The sequence below is a fragment of the Syngnathus acus genome, chromosome 13 (assembly GCF_901709675.1).
Source record: "Syngnathus acus chromosome 13, fSynAcu1.2, whole genome shotgun sequence".
Taxonomy (NCBI): Eukaryota; Metazoa; Chordata; class Actinopteri; order Syngnathiformes; family Syngnathidae; genus Syngnathus; species Syngnathus acus.
The window spans coordinates 9,644,341-9,668,180 of NC_051098.1; the positions used below are offsets into that span (position 1 = coordinate 9,644,341).

General features: G+C 38.7%; 2 protein-coding genes across 2 annotated transcripts in view; one reads left to right on the forward strand and one right to left on the reverse strand.

Annotated features, from left to right (window-relative positions):
- Positions 1-1,911: 1,911 nt before the first annotated feature.
- On the reverse strand, positions 1,912-6,634 carry LOC119132844. The gene is made up of 5 exons (XM_037268364.1): positions 5,767-6,634; positions 5,636-5,678; positions 4,731-4,814; positions 4,202-4,447; positions 1,912-3,406 (listed from the first exon to the last, which is right to left on the reverse strand). The coding sequence occupies exons 1-5, from the start codon at positions 6,151-6,153 to the stop codon at positions 2,949-2,951; spliced, it is 1,218 nt and encodes a 405-aa protein (XP_037124259.1). The 5' UTR covers positions 6,154-6,634; the 3' UTR covers positions 1,912-2,948.
- A 1,356-nt stretch (positions 6,635-7,990) lies between these two features.
- The window catches only part of zgc:153039 (uncharacterized protein LOC767698 homolog), a 34,528-nt gene continuing 18,678 nt past the window's right edge, over positions 7,991-23,840 (forward strand). Inside the window, exons 1-6 of the mRNA XM_037268098.1 lie at positions 7,991-8,528; positions 11,493-11,627; positions 11,934-12,071; positions 12,187-12,504; positions 12,971-13,078; positions 14,188-14,299. Coding sequence (XP_037123993.1) covers positions 8,312-8,528; positions 11,493-11,627; positions 11,934-12,071; positions 12,187-12,504; positions 12,971-13,078; positions 14,188-14,299 — 1,028 coding nt within the window. The 5' untranslated portion in view covers positions 7,991-8,311. The remainder of the gene's footprint in view (positions 8,529-11,492; positions 11,628-11,933; positions 12,072-12,186; positions 12,505-12,970; positions 13,079-14,187; positions 14,300-23,840) is intronic.

Here is a 23,840-nt window from a genome sequence, read left to right on the forward strand (position 1 = left end):
GGGATCATGAGCTAACAAGACAAAACAACTCTCAGATTCAAAAATTGAAATTTATAAAGTTTTGTCTGTTTGTTAAAATTTTACTCTTGTCAATGCTTTAAATTAAAATGTATTGTGTAAGAGAACCAAAAAAGAAAAAGCCTTTCACATGTTTTATTATAACTTAATGTTTAAATTATCTGCTTCCATTGGTGTCAATATGTTGTATTTAGTCAATTTGAATTGATTTATTTATTGACTTGTTTTGACCGGTGTTGAAATTGTACTGACAAAAACAATTATGCTCAATACTTGAATCTTAAGTTCCACAGATAAATAAGAAGCAGTGGACTACATAAAGTTGAATTCAAGTCCTCCTATAAATGGCCTAATGAATTTGATGGATATCCATTCAGTTGTACAGTATATGCCACAAACCCCTGACCTCTTCAACCCCCCACCCCCCCACCCCGACCCTGCGTGTCAGTCAGGTTAGTCTCTTTTTTGTTTATGCAAGTGAAATTGCTTCCACACACTTTTCTGCGCATTTCCTAAAGCTGATAGAAGTGCACTTTACCAAAAGTGGTCACGGCACACGCACGTACTAGGCCAAGCGTGAAACATCAACACACAGTCATGCTGACGAATGGCGGGAGAGGCGACAGTCTAATAAGAGCACATTTGACTCATCGGGTAATATCCAGTTTGCTCGTGTGTGTGTGTGTGTGTTAAATGAAAGATGTGTGGTTGATAACTGGCCAGAATAAGCCTCTTGTTTTTCAGCATTAACTTTTAATTCAAAGCAAACATTTGATCATCATTTTATAATGCCACAAAATTTAATTCAAACGGTAAAAACACAGCCACTAAAAACATTCGGATAAGAGGAGGCTGCAGAGAGGTGTCTGTGAATCTGAAAGTGGCGGCATGGAGATTGAAAATGAAAACTGTCCAAGAGTAAATATACGTGATACAATAAATTGGGGCCTCTGAGCTTATTTGCTGGAAGAGGCATTCATGCTTTTTATAATCACTAACATCCTACCAGCAGGAATAAACAAAATAAGCCTTACATGATGAATGTACATTATAGATAATTTCTCAATTAAATCAATACATATTTTGTTATACTGTATAACAGTGAAGAAATGATACTTTGCAACAAAGTAGTCAGTCTACACTGTAATTATTTTGAAGAGACAGTAAATTTACTTGGCTATACAAGTACAAGCTATAAAGTCTACAGCTTGTAGAACTTCCAGCTTGTTCTTGTATGGCCAAGTAAATTTACTGTCTCTTCAAAATAACACAATACTTAACCACTGACAACAAAAGTAAGTACAACATCTGAACCAAATATATTTATCTTGGGCTCATCAGACCACAAGACATGGCTTCAATATCCTTGTCTGAGAATTCTTTGCCATGAGGTGCCATTTGGAACTTTCAGTGACCAGTATGAGAGGGTAGAAGAGCAATAACAAAAAAATTAACAGCTGCTCAGCATTCACACTTGAGACCAAGTAACACTATTATGTCATGACACCGGGGAGAGAAAATGGCTAACTGGGCCCAATTAGGACATTTTCACTTAGGGGTGTACTCAAATTTGTTGGCCTAAGAGTCAACATCCTCCACAAGTTTTCAATTGGGTTGACGTTGTGAGACTGATGAGCCCAGACCTTAATGAGTGGACTGTATTTGAGAAAATATTTTTTAGGACTTGCCACTTGCTAGGCTAAAACTTTTGAAACTTATGCTTTCTTTCCACTCCTGGCTTTCCCATCAAATCAAATCGACCTTTAACGAACACAAATGAATGGCCTTAAACTCAAAGAACTCTTAACATTATTTCACAAAAAACATAACTGCAGGGTTGAAGTCCAGCTTATCAGCTTTCATTTTATTTTTATATAATACCATGTACTATGTACAGTTTGTAAAATGCACATTTGTGAACTTTTTTATTGTGTGTATTTATGCCATTGAATGTTAATGTTTGAGTAAGGGAGCAAACCTTTGAAAGTACAGTATCATTTAATTATTTCCCCCATTGTAAATATATTTGCAAAGTATGACCGACAAATGTGCAAAGGAAATACTGACGCCACACTTCTAATGTAATTTTTTTGGCCAACGCAACTCAGTGGCAGTTTTAAATTAATTTTCAGCCAAAGACATTTGATCTTTTCAGGGAGTCTTGGCTTGAAAACTGCTGGGAAATCCTCCTTCAGCTCATTTCTTTTGACCGTCACCTGCTGTCTTTATTTCATGCATGCTGTTTTCTCTCCCCCCCCCCCTCCTTCTCTGTTCTCTTGCGCTCTGCTGTCCCTTTTGAAGTTTTAAGGAGTCCTGTGGTTCGAAAGGGTCAAGAAAGGGCAGCCTACTGTCTGATCGAAGGCAGAGCGTGGGATAAACGTGTGGTACCACCTGTTATTGCTGCTCTGAGTTGACACCACTGGTGTCACTGTACTTACACCTCTCTTTCTCACCTTACACTTTATTTCTGCTTGTTTACATACCAGCAATACAAAAGCACACACTTCGGGTCGTAGAACTAATGCTCAAGCGTACAGGGATGCGTTGGGAGTGCAAGGACACCTACTGTCAGACGAGTGTCACACAGAGACAAATTAAGAAGTCATACTGGTAGCAGCCCACCCTTTCCTTACACTTCGTAATACTGAGGACTCATTCTGGATCAAGCCCAGAGCAGCGGGGGTGATTGATTGAGGGAAAGAACTGTCTCCTGGGGAGAGAGTCAATTAGAGGTCTGGGGTCACACAGAGAATTGAAGGAAGCATCTGAAAGTCCTTCAATATGGAACATTTGCCTTTCAAATTGCACCCATTGATCAAACCTTTCTGAGGATTTGTGAGTCTGTCAATGGATGTCTCCATTATGGAGTAGAATTGTCTTCTGCCTGTTTCCTGTCCTGTGTGCCCAGAGAGATTTGTATCACAGAATCCTCAGGAGCAGGGTGATCCAAAACGAGATTTTACAGCAAAATTCGTAGCTGACATCTCCTCAAACTTCTGTATAACTTTCCGTACTGAGTGGAAGGGAATATCCCTCCGCCCCCGGCCTCTACCAGATCCACAGGGCCCTCTAAAGGCTGAGTTTTTACTGAGGAAAACATGGAGAGGAGGGGGAAGGCCGCAACGCAAACGTAGCCAACCCTGAGCGAGGCCCACAGTTGGCAACACTCCTAGCGGATTAAAGCGGGTAGGCATGGTGACGAGATGCTCCTGGGTCACAGGGTTATGGAAGCTCAGAACACCTCCTCCAAAATTAAGAAAGAGTCCAATGGTTTTGATCTGAGGTGGGACAGTGTTGAGCAATTCCCTTCTTCCATCATAAACAGTAAAAAACGACAAACCCTGTCTTTCCAGAAACCAGCCTTCACGACCGTCCGGAGAGCTCACACCTGAAAGAACAAAAGTGTGTAGTAAGTGATTGAAACCTAACAAAGATAACAAGGAATTTCTTGATGGGTGGTGTCACTTTATAATACTGTCTATTCAATTGGTTGTTTGGTTAGCTTGGTCTCATCACCATTTGGTTTATGACAACCGTTACGACATCCTGTGATCAGCTGGTCCACTCTAGTCGACCTTTTGTGCCTCGTGTGATCTCTACACTCACAGCCAACCCGGCTCATCATTGGACTAACATGACAACTAAACCCTGGTGTGTTTGACTAGACTAGAGATGTTCAGCTCACAAATACAGTTTTTAGTATTTTTTCCCATTCTGAAACTTTTAATTTTATATTTACTTGGACTATCTTAGTCTGATATTTACAAATGATGATCTTAAACATTGTACGGAAAACAAAGAAGGGAAACTATGCAAAAAAAAGTTGAATTTAGAGGGCAAATATTTTTAATAGCCCTATATTTTTCCCCACATTAACCTCCTGCCACATATAATGCAGCTATATTGTTGGGTTTTAATGAAATAAAGGAAACCCTTGTGTTTTTTTTATTGCATGAATGATCCGCAGTAGGAGATTTGAATCCCTAAATCCCAATCCGGGCGAACAGTAATGCCTAATTGGGTCCCTTGGCAAGAGACGCTAGAATGCTGATTATGAGCCACTGCTGATCGCAGGCCTCGATACAACTAGTGGTTAAAATCTCAAGAATAATCAGTCGTGTCTCAGAGGCTTGTCTCTATGAATGTGGAGTAAAACAGAAACAATATTAAGGAAAAAACTTACCAATTTTGTAGAGAGAACTGTTGCAGACCTCCACTTCCCAGTAATACTGCCCTTGTACAATGACAACATCAGCATAAACTTGAGGGAGGTAATCCATCACCCGAGGGTCAGAGGTCATCATTACTCTCTTGACATTGTTTGGAAGCAGATCAGGAGAGATAGCTTTATGGTAAGTCACGGTGAGGGAGGAGTTGGACAGATGGAGCGAAGGGTGGGCTGTTACTGGGTCCAGAGAGAAATGTAAACCTATTAAAAATAATAAAAAAATTAAAAAATAAATAAATAGCTATGAAAGTAAATTGCCTTTACTTGAGGTTTTCTAATCAATTCTTTTTGGGGCCTTTGTTTTCCAATTTTCTGTTTTATGCATTTGTTTTTGTTTGTCAGAATATTTTTTCTGTCATTAAAAACTGTATATTCTGAAAATATTTTATTGTTTGGAAAAAAAATTACAAAAAGACAGAACCCCCCAAACTCCACCAGAAAAATATTTTAAAAAACAAAATGACTCTGAAGCATGATTACTCACCAAAAACAGACCGCTCCATCGCCTCCTCTTGTAGTTCTACATCGCCCTCAGCTGGTGATACAGTGAAGCTGCACGCACTGGAACCTAGATTTAATATCAACAGTCCTATGAACTCTTAACAACTGCAAAAATGTGTCCATCCATCAGTTTTCTATACCACTTGTCCTCAATAGGCTCACAGGTGAATTGGAGCCCATTTCAGCATACTTTGCAAGAGGCATACCCTGAGCTGGTCACCAGCCATTCACATATAGTAAACAAACATTCACACCTATCTACAATGTAAACACAAACCCACACGTGCATGGGGAGAACATGTTAAGTCCACTCAAGGAGTCAACTTTCAAACCCAGGACCTCAGAACTTTGATATATATATATATATAATAAACAAAAAACACTTATTAAATAGTCTGCCTTTTGAAACATCAACTGTTTTGCAGAGCATTCATCCACAAAATATATTAGCATTAGCAACAAGGATGATAGCTGTCAAATTCAATCATATTTGTAAAGTGCTTGGCCCTGCACAACAAGGAAGCCTGACTGAGTGACAGGCAGAGTACACCCTAGTCTCGTCCATTCGTCCGCCCGTCCATCCGTCCGTCCTTCCGTCGGTCCATCCATCCATCCATCCATCCATCCATCCATCCATCCATCCATCCATCCATCCATCCATCCATCCATCCATCCATCCATCCATCCATCCATCCGTCCTTCCGTCCATCCATCCATCCATCCATCCATCCATCCATCCATCCATCCATCCATCCATCCATCCAACCATCCATCCATCCATCCATCCCTCCATCCATCCATCCATCCATCCATCCATCCATCCATCCATCCATCCATCCATCCATCCATCCATCCATCGATTCCAAACACAAACATGAATGAACTCACATTGTGTTGTCACTTCCTGTGCAGTCACAGCATTGGAGCGCCCCTGTATTCCACAGTGGAAGAAATTTTGACAGTAAATAATACAAATCTTACAAATCCTTCAATTAATTCAGGAGCCAGACAATTCTTACTTGCATGCTTGAAGGTGGTGGTTGGTGTGGTTCCGATGTGTCCTCAGGTGGGACACATTCAGACTTAAGAGAAGGATATTTTGGGAGACAGAATGGAGCTGTTGACCACATCCTGCATGGCAGCTCCACGTCATACATACATAATGGACACAACACTGAGCAGGCACGTGGGCTCACATCATAACGGGGAGACTGAACTGACCTCTTCTCTCCTTCCCTTTTTATACAGTGAACGCACATGGTATGAGAACATGGCAGGATTAGGATCTCCTCATTATCTCTGTTACAAGCAGGACATTTGGAGAAGTCCTGGAATCTCTCAGTGCACTTGTTATCATCCCTGTCAATATGTTTCTTTTCCCTGGGACAAAAGGTCAGCAGTGACATTTTGATGCTGAAACAAATGCTTTACGTTCCTTTCAGACGGCCTCATTTCTTCTTCTGTCAACAGGGGCGGAACTGAATTTTGCTTCCTTATGTCTGATGTTTGTCACCTGAGTTTACTTTGAATTCATGAGTAAACAAGAAGCAATAACAAAAAAATAGAATAATTCTATTTACTGTGTGAAAGCGTGACTGTCTGTATCCAATTATGCTCTTCAGAAGGCAAGGCCTCAGGCTTCGGTGAACAGCTTCCCATCCTTTTGTTCAGAAGACATCCGCCTAGATGCAGATGTTGTGGTGTTTAGAGATATCCTGCTGCAGTAAAAACGACAAAATTCACTCTTCTTTAAAAGACCAAAAGCACATTGACAGCCTGGAGGATATAAAGCCGAAATCCCCATGTTGCGCTCACTCTCTTGTGTCCCAAATGACTGTTGTGGCTGCATTATATAGAACCGGTTGGGAGCTGATAAAAGAAAAAAAGGGGGGTGGTCGTGACTGAGTAGCCCAGCCTTTGAAAAGGCACTTACCGCTTGGTGTTGCTACGGTAACATCTCTTCCCATAGAAAAGCACAGCCACACAAGATTACGTGTTGCAAAGATCTCTTGCGTGAATAAAATGTTCTCATCTATTAAAAAAGCAAAGCAATTTTATACTAAACTGGCCAGCCACACTGCAACTTGAACAGTATTTTGTATTCACAAACACAGACTACTCCTAAAAGACAACATTGTATGAATGGCACATACGTATATTTATTCTTTTGCTGGCATTGAATCGGTGGCTGGTGTTTGTGACATGGCGAGTGAACATGCAATTGGCATACTACACACAATCCAATCTCCATACACCCAGAGGCTTGCTGTTCATTAGTTACCTGGACACAATAATTGATAATGAATTTTGATTTCAGGCAAATGCTGGAGCTGTCTGCAGAAAGGTACGGCAACATCTCTTCTTCCTGAGGGTGTTAAGATAGCACACCGCCATTTCTCGGACCCCCAACTCAGAATCAGTAAGATTGACATGGCAGAATTTATTTAAACAAAGAGAAATATGATAGAAACAGATGTAACAAAAAGTGACGTTGATAAAATAATGACATGGGTATACGTATTACTATTTACTATATTTACTATATATCTACTTACTTACTTACTATTACTATTATATATTTACTTACTATTTACTATATTACAAATCATGAGATCCAGAGGCGTAGCCAAGCCGGGGCGAGCCGGGGCGGCGCCGCGGTTAGGACTCCCTGCGCCCCGGTTGAAAAAAATCGAGCTTTTTCGATTCTTCATTTTCATGCCGTTTTTTTCTTTCGGTCTTGCGCGAATGTGCTTGCGCTATTCTATGTGCGCGATATTATCCATTCACCGTTTGCCTCCCGGACCCGGATGTTGTTTTAGCGATCAGCGAACGGCGTGGGTGATGTTCGATTTTTTTTCCTGTGGGCGTGCGCCCCTACTGGAAAAATTCCTGGCTACGCCTCTGGTGAGATCTTCATCAACGGAGCGCTAACGGATTTGAATGAAACTATTCGTCAAGTTTTGATGTATAGATAAGAATAACACCGGAACTGGTATTTGCTTTATTTTTGGTGTAATTTGATTATCTAATAACGATGTTAATGTTATTAGTTAAATTAGTTGAACTAGTTTAAAAAAACTAGTTCAACTAGTTTATAAAATAGCAACTTAACGAGAGCGACTGTTCCCTGCCCGAGTCACTATCAATTGAAATGTTTGTTCCAGGAGTAGTTGTAAAGTCTTAATTTGAATAACAAAGCCGGAAATGCAAGGTAATAGTGTAGCTTGATGTTTGTGCATCACATGACAGCTCACAAGTGGATTTGCAGAGAAATGAGCCGACATGGGAACCTTTTATGGACTTTAATGGACTCCTAAAAGTTTTTGGAACGTTCGCTCAACTTTGCAAACTATTAGGTTTTTTTTCGTCCATATAAAACACTTATTTCCGGCGTTGCTATGATCGTATCCAGGAAACGTTTATTCGAATGCCGGGCCAGGACATGTCACTGATTAACTTTCCTAGTATAAAGTTTATTGACGTGCTCTTGGTCAAAACAATCAGCGGGATATACATAGGGAAAAAAAATAATAAAACGTGGGACTGTAAAGATAGAGTTGCAAGATGACAGAGCGAACCCCTCTCCTCCACTACCGACTCTCCACCAGCGTCAATGAATCCGAGCTACGGGCACCTCCGACCGGCCAGATGCCGGAGGAGCGCCCAGCCACCCTCCGGCACCGGTTCTCCCAGAGTCAACCAAAGAAGCTGCCCACTTTCTCCGGTGTGGTCATTCCAACCTTGCTGTCAATGTTCAGTGTGGTTGTTTTTCTGAGAATTGGTGAGTTTTGATGGAAGCATCCATCCACGTAAGCAAAGTTATTTCTCTTATTGCGCATCCTCTCATGTTTTTTTCCCTACAGGCTACATGTATTTAGAATCTTTCATACTTTCTTTTGAATTACTTTTTTTTTTAAAAGTTATGCATGTCCACTTAAACGTTGAGAGATGCCAATAGTTCTGAGTTAACCACATAGTACAAGTTTATTTGTGCATGTTCATGCAAGTGTGTGTGCGTGTGTGTGTGTGTGTGCGTGCGTGTGTATGTGTGTGTGTGTGTGTGTGTGCGTGCGTGCGCGCGCGTCATGTTTTAATATAGTAAAATAGTCGGGGTGTGCATCTCCCGGCAAAACATGATTGGATATGATTTACAATGCACGCAGTACGATGTGATTCAAGTATGTAACGATTTTATGATGTTTGGTTACGATTAAATTTGATATGGTACACTTGTTTAGGATTACTGTGATGCAATTCAAGGATGGAATTATTTCAAAATTTAACAATTTGATTCGGTTCATGGAATCAAAATCAATTTTCCCCTTCATATATATCTTTTTATTTAGCACCCCTATAAAATAGATTTTTTCCTCCACATTGTATCGCAATGCAGTTGTGGGATTTTCTTTTCTCCATATCCATAAAAACCTAACAATTTTGTAAAGTAAGGCCAAGGCCCAGATTCAATTTCAGAACTGTGAGGGAGATGTGCTAATGACTCACCCACTGTGCCTTCTTTAATACAAGTGGTAATCTGCACCTCTGTCTCACATTGCTGAGTTTCAATGTTATACATTTCTGCTCTGGCCTTTCTCTGGAATTTCCAATCTTCTCCCCTTGCTTGCCTGGGTTTTCTCCATCTATTCCAGTTTTCCATGTTCGATTAATCAAATGCATGCTCTAAATTACCATATGTATGTGAATTGTGGATGGTTGTTTCTCTATATGGACGTACTTTGCAATTAGCTGGCGACCAGTCCAGGGTTGTATCTAGCTACTGTGCTTGGATTGGCTCTCGCTCACTTTCTGATTAGGACAAGCACTAGAGAAAATGGATAATACATGAGATATTACATTTTGCAATTCAACCACAGGATAAAAGTGCATCGTCGGTCATTATTCTAGTATGTGCTCACTAGTGGATGCTACACAATCGTGAACATCACGTGACCAAACCCAGAAAACAGCTGAGCCTGTGATATTCGCATAGTCCGAGAGCTCTGCTGTCAATTTCAGCAGACAGCAGGGGGCTGTGCTACATGAAATGTCAGCCTCCTTGGATGGCTGAAAACAGGTGGATTCATCTGATTCATTCTTTTGACCAACCCAATATGAATCAGAATGTTGCGTTTAGACTACAGGGGGCACATAGAACATATTACAAGTAACATTTGTGACTCGACTTCAAGGCCTCGGTTCAAACCAAACCGCTCAATGAATTTTTTTTACTTTATTTGACATATCCTTTGTGCAAAATGTCACACTCCAGACTTTTTTTTTCATCTGCTCTTCACTGATTGGTTCATTTCACTGTCTGTTTACTCAGGTTTGTTCCTCGGAAATGCACTTGATGAGAATACCCACCAGATACGATTGCTGGTACAGCTATGAGTCTAGATTTCTAGGCTAGCTTCCTTGTGCACTTGTGCACTTGCACAATTTCATGATGACACGCGAAATTTTAATGAAGCCAACACAATGAGAGATGGTGGCCACAAGACGCCCACAAATCAGGAACTAACCATTCAGAAAAAGCTGTTTCCCATATTAAGGAGAAGAGAGACCCAATCAGAGCAAAGCTTATTCACATATTGAATGTTTTTATATTAATGAGAAGAGTTATTCCTGATCACTGAAAATACCTCAGAAAAAGAGCACCCCGCATCTTCAAACCCAAATTATCATCAACACCTGATATAGATGTAGATTTTAAAAATCTGAAAATAAACAGATAAAAGGGGCCATTTCTTTTTTTAAATGTCATGTTTGCATAGTGACTAAAGCACACTGTTAGCGTGAAGCAGGAAATAATAAAATGCCATGCAGTTGAAGGTTTCCAATCATGGCTGTAAAAGCATAAAAAAGCAAAGACAAACCATGAAGCACTTGGATAGAGTTTTACATTCATGTTGCTCCTTGACCTTCGTTGAATCTCTAGACAAGCTTTGCGGGTAGTCATGTGGCAAGTCTCCTAGTTCTACCACCATGATGTTTTCTACCCCCCACTACAAATCTCGTGAGATGTCAGCTGCTGTGGAGAGCATACACGTGCCTGCGGGCACACACACACGCACACACACACAGTAACGTCTGTGTACTACTTAAGACTATTCACTCACACTAACATGCTTATGGCTTTGAATGGAACAAACAATAGTTTTATGGGTACTGAGAACTATAATATAGAATGTTTCAATTTCGAACATCAGGTTCTTATGGTTCCTATCTACAGTACTGTGTATTTATATATCTGTGTCTTCCTCTTCTTATTATTAGTAGTTGTTTTTAAGAGGTGTCAAACTAATCGATTATCAAATTAATTTGCCGCATTTTAACAATGGAGTAATTGTTTACAGATATTTTCATAACTAATGATTGTTCAAATTCTGTCTGACTCTCAAAAATAGTACTTTGTGAAAGCTGACTGATTTAGCATTTGTGTTTAGTCAAAATAATAACATCTGGTTCTTCAACAGAACAGAAAGACTCAAATTATGCCACAAATCTATAAAATTGTCTTTTATTATAAAATGATGCCACTTAACAGACACTTTTTTTTAAATGACATTCACTTACCGTACATCATCTAAAATGAGCAAGGTAGGTTTACTGTTGTCCCAATGGATAGCTTCGTAATTAGAGCAGTATTTCATTTCTTTTATTCGATTCATTCCAACCTAACTGCTTCTCAATTAAGCCCTCATTTCCTTTATCATAATTAGTATGTTTTTTTTTGTTTTTGCAGGTTTCTTGGTTGGCCAGTCGGGACTGTACCAAGGAATTGCCATGTTTATCGTGGCCTACTTCATAATCTGCATGACTGTGCTGTCAGTATGTGCCATCTCCACCAATGGAGCGCTAGACGCTGGGGGGGCTTATTGTATCCTCCTGCACATTTAACTTGTGTGAAATCTACACTTTCTGTCCTATGAATTATGCAATACACAACTGACTTAATTGCATGTCTGTTTTTATTTACGTCAGATGGCTAATCAATCTCAAGAAACTTCATATTCAGCAGCTGTAAGCATCTAGCAGTAACACTTTAGCCACAGGGGCATGGGGGGGACCTTAATTCCAGTTTGATTTGTTCAAAATACAATTTGGTTTTTATCACGGTGAATAGACTATGCATTTAAAATGGATTTTACCGTTTCCCAAACTATCTTTCCTTAAAATTCCTCAGACATGATCAGCCGAGCGCTGGGCCCAGAATTTGGCGGGAGTATCGGAATTATGTTCTTCTTGGCTAATGTGTGTGCTTGTGCTCTTTATGTGCTGGGTTTGGTTGAAGCCATTGTTTCCACCTTTGGCGTGCCAGAAGGTAAGTTTCAATGTAACTAGTCCAAGTTGAAAATTGTCAGCTTTATTGGCTTGGTATATATGATCAATTTTTCTTTTTTTAATAATATGGCCTCTCACATCTGATCCTCCCTTAGATGGCACACTAGCTGCATCTTCCTACCAAGTTCTGCCATCAAGCTACTGGTGGTCTCTACTTTACGCCACAGCCATCGCCCTGCTATGTTTGCTTGTGTGCATGGTCGGTGCTCACATTTATGCCAAGGCCACCTTTGTAATCTTCCTAGTGGTCATGTTTGTCCTGGGCACCATCTTCATCAGCTTTTTTGCTGTGCACCCACGCACCATCATTCTGCCTAGTTCTGCTGACTCCAACCCTATTGTAAATGGAACAGGCCCCACCGCAGCAAACTTTACCGGCTTCAAATTAGACACCCTTCTTGGGAACCTGTGGGGTAAGGCAGATAGACTGAAATAGCATTAGTGCAGTCTCATTTTATTTTGTCCAATCAAACGTTTTGTAAAAAAACTGTGAGTATGTGTTAGTTTTTGGGAAGGATGATACAAATGGATGGTGAATGAATGTCTAAACCATGTTCAAATCAGATTTGTTAGAATTAATATTTTTTATATGCATGTGCAGAAATTGTTGGAGTGTCCCCAAGCTTTTATTAAGAAACTGAATGGATATTGCTAAAATATTATATAGCAAATGAGCAAAATGGAATTCTAATGAATACTGTTGTCATAAATTCAAAGGAGGCTCTGAGGTTCTTTCTCACCTCACAACTGTCCCTTTCACTTTAAAAGTACATCCTGCATTGTGAGCATTTGTCAACAGATATCATTTACCTTGCTGGTTGAAGACGGAAGTTCTAGGAACAACTTCAATAAGTCATTTTACGTTTTCTCTTCACGCAGCTGACTACACTGTGGATTACACAACCGGGAATCTGATGACCTTTGCCACTGTTTTTGCGGTGATGTTTAATGGGTGCACTGGCATCATGGCGGGCTCTAATATGTCAGGTATTTGAACTGCATGTCCACAAGTTTGAGTCAAAAATATTGGCACCGCTTATGCTTTTGTCAGATAATGCACCATTTCGTTCCCTCATGTTGGTGATATGACGCAGGTTGCAATACGTTCCCTCATGGAAAAAGGTGCCGAAACGGTTCGTTGGACAGACTGGTTAGTCGTCATTTGACCCGGGAAGGGACAATTACAGCAATGGACAAAAAAACACTTCTGCCAGTCCTCAGTTAATCTTTTTTTAACTTTGTCATCCCTCATCCACCTCTGAGCCCTACGCATGTTCTGCATGTCAGACTCGACGGTTCTGCTTGGTATGACAATGCCTTCCCCCGTGCCACTGCTGACATGATAAGGCTTCCCAAGAGGAGTGCCAAGTTTACGCCAGCTTTCCAAAGATGTTATTTGCTTCACGCAAAATGCCTGTGGCTATTAGCGCTAGTGTTTGTGAATTAGACAATGTTTATCAATGAGGCTCATTTGCAAAGAGGTGGGCAATTTCTGCCCCAAATATATGCATATTGACTCATGTAAATATGCACAAGTACCACCGGCGCATTGGGACACATTCTGCTTGGCAGCACAGTTAGTGAAGCATTTCACCACCTGCGCACGCTTGGCTTTATTTTCACCTGTTATCGCCACACAAAAGTCACACAATCTTGAGAGGGAGTTGCAGCATTGAGCTTGTTCATGCTTTTCCACATTTTTGACATGTATTTGCTCTTTATTTGCTCCATCCTCAGTGTGATCAGCAAAGACACAACACAGTCACCTTTTCTTAATTTTAACTGGCTGCAAGTGACATTTCTAAATTGTCAGGACCTGTTAGTTTCCGCTGTTGAGTTTAATTACAAATTACAGGAGCATGGCATGCTCGCAATACTATTATTTCTTAGAACTTTGAGAAAGTGCCAATAATTTTGTGCAGTCAAATTTATGGAATTTTCCTCATCTTTTTTTGTGTCGTTCCATTGCAAACGAAACCAAACAAGTAGTGCGTTATCTGACTGAATCACACGGGTGCCAATGTTTTTGGCCATGACTATAAATGGACAATGTGTATACAGATTGACTCAATGCACATACTTAACCCATTTCCAAGGTGATCTCAAGAATCCAAGCTACTCCATTCCACGTGGTACTATCACTGCTGTCATCTTCACCTTCATAATCTACAACCTGCTCAGCGTTCTTGTGGCCTGTTCCTGTGACCGGTCAGTAACACTCAAATCGATCCTCAAACGTAGCAAATTTGTCAAAACCAAGGTTCCATAAAGGCAAGTGTTGTGGATTGTATTTTTCACAATATATCCAAAGGGATAAAATTGCAACAATTTAAGTGCTGTAATAATTGTGGTGGATTTGCTTCTATAGTATCAGATTGAATTTAAATACGTATTAGTTGTGGCACAATGGAAAGATATTTAATTTTATGCTTCAACAAACTTGCTGTACTTGCATTTGTAACTTGAGTTTCCTTTTTCTGTCAAAGTCAGCTTATTTGGTTACAGTTTGGTAAATTTGGTGAACTCATCAAAACTGTGGTGGGTTAAACTTTTTCTCATATTTGTTAAACCTGTCAATATGAACTGACAGTAGCACATTAGTAAAATGATCTGTGGGGAAGAAAGAATCAACACCTCTTTGGCCCCATCTGTATTTCCAATTTGATTTTTAAGAACCCCAAAGAAAAGCAACCAGTCAAAGACAGAGGAGGTTACTGAAAAGGGGTTCATTACTTGCCTTGCACTCAGGGGCACACCCTTGCTGGCTTTTTTCTGTCGACTTCAGGAGCATTGCTGAAACTATGGCGGAATGTCCACCCCTGTGAAAAGAGTAAAGATGACCTCAGGCAGCTAAGATGATTAACACTGTCGTTTAGGGCTGTCGGATATGGATAAATTTCATATCTTGCTAATCTTGCCAGATATCTCTAATAATATTACTTTGGGTTCAGTGGAAAAATGAGCAGCTCTTATCCTCCCTAAATATAGTATGTACTATTTATCAATCCAAAAAGGAAGTGAAAGTGTAGTTATGTTATTAGAACTGACTGACAGCCATAAAAAATAGTCACAATATTAAAAGAAATCACATCTGATTTCAACTGAGCTTTAAATATAAATATTTTTTGCTACAGCAGAAGTGTTTTTTGTATTTGCATGCAGGCGTGTGTTTATGGCATTAACTTGTATGTTGTTCTCTACTGATGTGTTAATGCTTGAGTTGGCTTGGGGGGAGTCATCACCGCATTGGGTGCGGTGTCAACTCTGCCAGCTTGTCTCGCCTTTGGAGGCTCCACATACTATATAATATGTCGAATTGTATAACTTTTTTTAATTTACCAAGAAGATTTCAGCAGTGTCGAGGGTACTGATTAATACTATCGATTTGTGGAAAAGGGCAAATGTTTCCGCCTGACAGAAATACTATGATCAAGATTATTTGCGAAAAGTCATTTTGCAAATTGTGGATAGGAGAGGAAATCAGATCTTTGTTATATTTTGCATTCTGAGACTAAAAATATTAATTTTTTTCTTTTGTATTGTGAGAAAGAAATTCTAAATCCCTCAGATCGCTTGACTTGAAATTGATTAATTTCAGTTAAATACAGAGTTGTGTAAATTACCCCCCTAATCTTTTTGTCTAGAGATTTTGTCTTTCTCTTTATACACCTTTTCTTCACACTCTGGTTTTCTCTTTCTACATGTCTATCGCTGCCAGAGTTCACTATTGATTAGCTCTACAGCAAGTGTTCTTGAGGTGCTAAATTGACATGACATGGCTATAAAACAGCAACAGAGATCAATGCGGACATCATTTACTCTGCCAGACCATCCTACCGCTATCTGCCTGCATGCTACACAGACTCGCTGAATCGAGACAAAGTTGCTTATCAGAAGCCCTGTTCTACTCTTACAGCTTACTTCAACATTTTAGTTTCAATTTTGTTTTAAAAGACAAGACATACAGGCCACAAATGACCTTCTTGGGAAAGCTATACATATTCCAAGCACTAAGAATCTAAAGTGTATGGATGAAGTGTTTTGGCCCACTTTAGCTCACATGACGTGAGTGCGTGTGCAAAAGGGTTGTTGGTATTTGGGTGGGTCACCGTCAAGGCTTATATTGCACTGATATCATTTTGTGCCATAACGGAAACCTTTGTGACAATGATTAGATAAGTGTCAAAACACTTGAATAGAGATATCAGTTACCGTATTTTGTAGAAAATAACACAAACTCCAATATTATTTGCTATTATTAAAATCGCTGTTCAAAAGCAGTTTATTCTCAGTACTCATGTAATATATGGTTTCTAGATTTACTGGTTTCCATTCTCAAAAATGGAAGTATTAGCCGCAAAGTTATTTGATTAATGAAGCGTGACCGCAATTGTGCAGAAATGCAAGTAAATAGCTAGAGTTTGACAATTTAAAACAAATGATTAATGAATTCTTTCTTTTCTGGTAAACAGTTTGATGGCAATAATAATAGTTTTGCATTGAAACCGTCATCATTAGAGCCTCTCTGTACTTGTTGCCCATTACAGAAAAAAAAAAAAAAATCTACTTAACGATCCTTTTATGGATGTGATGAATTAGTTGAGCACTACTGTAACAATTGTTTCAAATCTATATTCTTTACCACTGATTGCAACTTAAACCTGATTCAAACCAAAACCACTTTACTCTGATTTCAGTATTCAAGTCAGCGGCAAATGACATTGCCCGATGAATTCCACGTAGGCGAGTTTATTCGATCCGACCTTAACTGAACTGAAAAAAAAATCACGTGTCACAGAAGCACTATTGCAAGGAGTCAATTTCCTTGTTTTTGCCACTGTTCTATAGCTGTCTTATGAAGTTGGTCTGTTAGATAGTTCTGGTTTCAAAAGAAGAAAGAAGTCTGCTGAATGGATTGCCTTTCTTTCTTTCCGTGTTGTGTTTCCGTGAGTCTCCATGTGATAGTTTCACGTGTGCATTGAATGGCACTTCATGCACACATAGTCTGTTGTGCGTAATGATATAAAAGGTCATGAGAGAATATTTGACACAAAACTCAGAAGAATACACTCATTGACTGAGTACTACAAGTTGACACTATCAGGGCAAAGGTGAACCCATAATTTGATTTCTCCAGAATAATAAGAATTAGTAGTAGTCATCCTTCATCTTCTACATGTTAATAAAGCTATTCTTTATTGATTTTAGAATGTTAATAAGAATACAATGTTACGTATGCAGAGGTGTACTTATAAGAATTTTATAGACAATTGATACTATTTAGAGTTGTGGCACAGACTTGGGGGAGGGGGGGCACAAAATATTTTCTTCTTTCCAGGGGCGCCACAACAGAAAAAGGATGCATTCTACATAAGAAGCAATTGTCATTTAGCAGTAATTAGAAAATTCTGTGGGAAGACATTTGAGCTCCAATGTTTTAAGTTGGCTGCTTCACTGCAATTGTACAAGTCGTCCAAATGGTGGCAGTCTTGCTTTCCAACATATCTGCTCTGCTTCACTCCAGAGGAACATTTAGTGCCAAACTAACCTTTGCATGAGTCTCTTTTCCAAATTGTTGTTCTGCATCAAATCTCTTAAAGAAGTCAATAGCGCATTTAAGAGAATGTCAGAGAGCTTTGATAATAACTATTGAAGATGATTGTTGTGCATAACAAAGGTACACTACTTAAAAATAATAATTGCCCACCCATGTTTGTCGGGAGTGACAATATGATAAGATCCACAGTAGCAACAAAGATTAATAATGGCAGCGCTCAGTGTGAGAACCCGTTTTTGCAGCAACAGCCGATAAAGACTCTCAATCTCTTGCACCGTACTATTATCGGAGCCTCCCGCTAATCTTTAAACTCCTTCAGCACAAGTTGTTTTTTTAGCTTTTAGTTGTCAGGGAAAAGTTGTGCAAGTCGGTGTGAGTACCTAAACTATAGACATGGTCTTATGAATCACACTTGTATTGTAAAATCTCAATTTTTAAGAATATTTGAATTGATTTCTTGATCAATCCATCAGAAAAAGGAATACTTTAAGTCGATCAAGGGTTCGCTCCAACCATATCAACATTGATTATTTTGCTCGAACGAAAAAAGTCTTTTCGCACAAGCCAACAGCACCAAAATGTGAAATATGAGTATATCAACACATGAACACTGCCGAGTTACATTCAGTCCAACTGCTGGAAGCACACACTGCTCAAATGATGTATTGATGCACTAGCAATACCAACCAAATATGTCATATCCATCACTTGCCATCAGTCTAGGTATAGAGAAATAGCTACTTCCTTTGTCCTCTACTGCAACAATGAGCAATGAAATTACATACAGCCACCATTTCTTTTCAAGCATCTAACGGTTTTAAAATCCCTATCACTATCAATACTTCGCTTGTAGTTCATTGGAAGCTCAATAAAGCTCATTTACAACACTGTGCAATTGGTTTTCACGTCACCTAATCGACTGTCCCCTTACTTAGTCATTTTTCTTTAGATAATCAGAAGTTATGTGACAGAATTGCATTATAGTTATGTACAACGTCCACCATTCGTGGCAACTCTTTTTTAAAAGTCCTTTTATTTTTGTATTTTTGATTTTGTCCTCTGCTATCCCCCTCATTTTATTTCAAGTTTATATTTCGTTAGTGTAAACCTTACACATTAAGAATTTCCCGCTGCACGATGTTGTGCATCAGTGACCTGTGGGCTAATCCGCCCTGTGCTACAGAAGCTTGTCTATTAATAAATTACTTGATTATATTAGTTTGAATCTGCATGGCTCTTTTTTGTTGCGCTATCGCTGACAACCAGCCTTGTGGATTTTTTGTTCAGCCCACATTTCCCTTGAATTGTCTCTCATTTGCTAAAAATAATTACAGACCCACACATACACGCACTGAATCTAATTTTCACTTTTTCCTAATGATTTATTTGTTTGCATTACATTTTTTCATCCTTCTCTTCGTCTGTTTTCTATTGGATCTACTCTTAATGCTTTGATTCTGGTTGCACTTGTTTTTTTTGGCTGGATCGATCCAGTTTAATATTTGCGTACATCCAGACTTATGTGTACATGTGTACATTTCACTGGAGAAATCCAACTCAAATCACAAGATTTAAAATTTTGTGACTGAGTGGTATGAAGGGTATTTTTTATCTTGATGGTTGTATTTAATTTATTTTATTTTTAATAAATTATTTTCCCATTTTGAATAGGTAAGAAATATCAATTGATCAATATTTGCTGACATGAATGTCACCATTGAATATTTTTAGAATCAATTCTATCAATTATACCATTGATTAATTGAACAATCGGATAAAATTTGGATTTAAGTTTATTAGAAGAAACTTTTTTCCCCGATTACAGTTTATTAAGCCATTATGTTTGTTTATTTGGTATTACACCTAAATCTCAATTTTACTCGCTTGGATCCTACGGGACTTTCTGTATAATGCAGTTTGGTCAAATGTTTTGGTCATAAATACATTTCCAAGTAGTATTTCAAATTGATGCTAAAAGGACCGAAGCTAAATGACTAAACCGTAGCTGATGAATTTCCGACACCAAAGGCGTTTGATAATAAGAAGTCGGGTGATACGGATCGCTAAGATTGTTTTTGCTTTGGAAAGGGGGAAGTTCACGGAAGCACCTCATCCACACAGTCACTAACAAGTCAAAGAGCGTGGCCGGACACGGTAGTAGAAAAAGAGGCTGCTTTATTCTCTCTTCCATCCACTTCACATAGCATCAAAATCACTTACTCAATCCTCCTGATAGTTTCATCTGCATATTGCTTCTCTTTTAATAAAATGTCAACAGACTTCAATGTGTGTGGAGCAAACGGACACCTTTGGCTGCCTAACAACATGCTTGACCTAAATTAATGTAAGAAAGGATCTCTTCGACTGCCTAAAACATGCCTTTCTATACAATGCGCTTTCGGGGTTAACACGATTCCCAAATTCTGGATCCAATTGAAGGCTTAATGGAAATTGTGTCCTGAAGCCAAAGCAGTTCATTGAAAATGTCTCTTTTAATTCAACACAAAAGATAAATTAGTCATTCATGAAATACTACAAAAAGCAGAGAATTATTGCGTTTGAGGGATTTTGACACAAAATAGTTACATTAGTTTATATATATAAAAATTTTTTTGAGGGGGGGGGGGTTTCTGATAAAATTTAGTCAACGTTTGATTAAAATATTCCTTTGTAGTTGTTTTTTTTGTACTTTTTATTTTTTAGTTTCTTTCTGAATTTTATGGCCACTAAAATGCATTTCCAGTATTGCTGTTTTCCCCTTCCACTATCACCAAACTGCAATATTCTTGCCTACTCTATCTCTCCACTATCCTTTCTGTTCTTATCTGGCATATTTTCCCCATCCATCTCTGTCCTCCTCCCACCATCTCACCTTCTTCTATTTCACCACTACATAGATTTCTGTCATACTTTCTATTTTTGTTTGTTTTTCTTCATTTTCAATTTTGATAAAAGGATGCTACCATGGCAATTTTGATAAAAGTTTGAGATGCTGGCCTTTAAAAATGGTCATGTCGTTTCAATGATAGGCACAATGGAGTTTATATGATTTATGTTTATTGTGATTAATGTACCTCATACTCTATCCATGGCATGTGCTAAATTTGAATTCTAATCCAACAATCTATAAATGTCTTTGTTTTTTTGATAGTGTAATAAACATTAAAATAATCTACTGTAGTATACCTCTACACTTTATGACATAAATCTTTGACAGGCATTTATATTGATTCATCTTAAATAATATGTGTGAGATTATTAACACATTAAATCATTTCACGTTATTTTCACACTAAACCACATGAGGGCGCTCTAGGCCTGTAGAATAATTGGAACTGCAACTGACGATAAGTCTGACGTAAGCCACATAGAAGAGAAAGCGTTGCATCTTCTACTTCCGGAGTTAGCGGAGTTGTTTATAAGTAACATCAAGGATGAAGATTTCGTGACGATGATTTGGAGTGACATGGATGGTTCGATAAACTTGTTAGCATGTTATTTATGCTATAGTTATTTGAATAACTCTTAAATATGTTACGTCAGGCATGTTCTCAGTTCCTTGTTTGTGTTCATGAAACATGACCATACCGTACAATTATTCAGCCTGTTGTTGCCTCTATTCTATTATTATTTTAAATTGCCTTTCAAGATGACATGTCTATTCTTGGTGTTGGATTTTATCAAATAAATTTCCCCCAAAAAATGCGACTTAGATTGTATCTTTTTCTTCTGTATTGTGCATTTTATGGCTGGTGCGACTTATACTCTGGAGCGATTTATAGTGCGGAAAATACGGTAAATGAAAATGACCAAACATGGAAAAGAATTGAAACCTCTGAGTCCAGGTAAATGGTTTGGGAAGAGAAAGCAAGAATTCTAAAAAGAGACATGGGTTTAATATTAAAATGTGAATGCATGCCGTTGTGAGTGTGTGCACATGGTTGCGTGAGTCTGTGTACACACAGAGGCCTTGTTAGTTATTGATTCCATTTAATAATCCTTAACCACAGTCAACTCCCTTGAGAGCACTTATCTTTCACTTTCGCTCTGTCTCTCTGCCTCCTGAAATTCTCCCCTTGCCTCTCTTTGACGCTCTGCCTCTAGTTTATCTGTCTGTATCTCTTTCTTGCTCCCGGTGTACCTCAGCCATACTCTTTAAGTACCTACAAGGTCATGGTAAAGTGGGGTTAAAGACGAACATTAAATCCCAGCAGAAAGGGATTTTAGTTCGGTGCTAGTGCCTTTGTTTCCATGCAATTGACTCAGTGGTATCTTGAAGGCCTGAGATAATATATGACGCAATCTTAGATTCTCTTTTTTGAAAGGGTTGCGTGTTTTGTGACTTCATTGCTACCGTTTACTTCATATTACAAGTAGATTTGTAATCCATGTTAATGCTGTAAATTAACATTTAAAATGAGTTGTTCTGTATTGTTCTTAAACTATGATCTTGCATGTGAGAAAAAAATGTCTGGATCAGATTCAATCAACTTTTATCTGTTTTAACTTGGTTGAAACGTTGTTCAGAATTTTGCAGTTTATACATGCGGTTTTTGAAATCTCATTTTCCAAAATACTATCTTTTTAATGAATTGGTGATTTTGTAATTTAACAACTTCCCTACAAGAAAGACAAACCTCAGTGTATTCTGATTTTTCATTAATACCCAGAGGATTGGAATGCATGAAAAAATTATGTCTGCATTTTGGTCATCCAGGACTATGGTTCATAACCACTGGCCCACTGTGTAGAAATACTTATATATGTCAGCTCCCCACTACTCCCCATCTCATCGAAGGAAAGTCATCCAAATCATGATTTGCCCTAAATAGCATAAAAGGCACATTCCATTAAATAATCAATAGGGTAAAAAAAAAGACAAAATGATGATAATGACAACCTACTCACCTCACACACTCACAATGCATTCCAGCCTAGTGGCCGTAGGCGTGTCCACAAGTGTGTGACATTCCTATCTTTGAAGTCATCTTAAGACATTAGTAAGAGAGATTTAGCTTTGCACAGTTCAGAAAATGGATATACGTATTGATTTACATGGCTATTGTTTTCATTTTGTAGACACACAATTGGTCAGTGATGTTAGCCATAAGATGGAGCCATCTCGGTAACAAGCTCCCATCCCATTTCAGCATTGATTGGAGATTCTGAAGGGTTTTTCTCCATGTTCATTAAACTCGATGCTTCTGAATCATTTTGTTATTTTCTCTGATGAACGAATAAGTTGAAACCCCTGGAAATGCAATGAATGAGAATGGCTTATAAGTTGTGAATGCCTTCTCAAAAGCACAAACATTAAATAATAGCTGGAAAAAATTATATACTACACGACTCGGCAAATGAAGGTAGCATGCCATAAAAAATGAGAGCAATCTCTGAGTACAATCTTTGTCGTTCCCTTTGAGTCATTTTGCTTCATTTCTGCTCTACCTAAAGCAAGATGTCACTCTCTCCTACACTCCTTTATTCCTCTTTTTACTTAGATGTCAGAGCTCATTTCATACGGATGCTCGGATCAATAATTACTATCCAGGCCCTCACAATGATAAGCAATGCCACTGGTAATGAATTTACACACAATTATGAAACATACTGTAGCCTCTATACATCCAAATGACTTTGTGTACTATTGTCGCCTACCCATATACTGCAACTCAAGCTTCAAGCTGCTGTCATCTCATTTGTCATACGTCACATTTGTCTCTGCCATCCATGCTACAAGCTATAATTTGAACGCCAGTTTGCAAATCTCAAATTTGTCAAGGTTTATTTGACGCCAACTGCACATCAGATAAACCAATAATGAGGCCATCAGTTCTAACACAAACATCACACCCCTGAGCTCCATTAAAAAGGGACCCTTAATTCTTTATCATGGTTGACACTTAAGCGGTATTCACTTGTTGGAACTGTGATCAGAATCAAACTGTTTGAATTATTCCCTTGGTCTTTGTTTCTGCTACTATTTTTTTCATGGAATCAGAGGGTGCGAATTAAAAAGCATTTGTATTCAGTTACAGTGTTCATGATGTATTTTGTGACGAAACTCAAACTTCCAAAGCAGTCATGCGATTTACTAGTTTACACACGCTTGTAGTTTTTCTTTCCTACCGAGATGTCATGATAAAATTAAAAAATGAAATCTAAAAAGAATATGGAATTTCTTCAAAATAG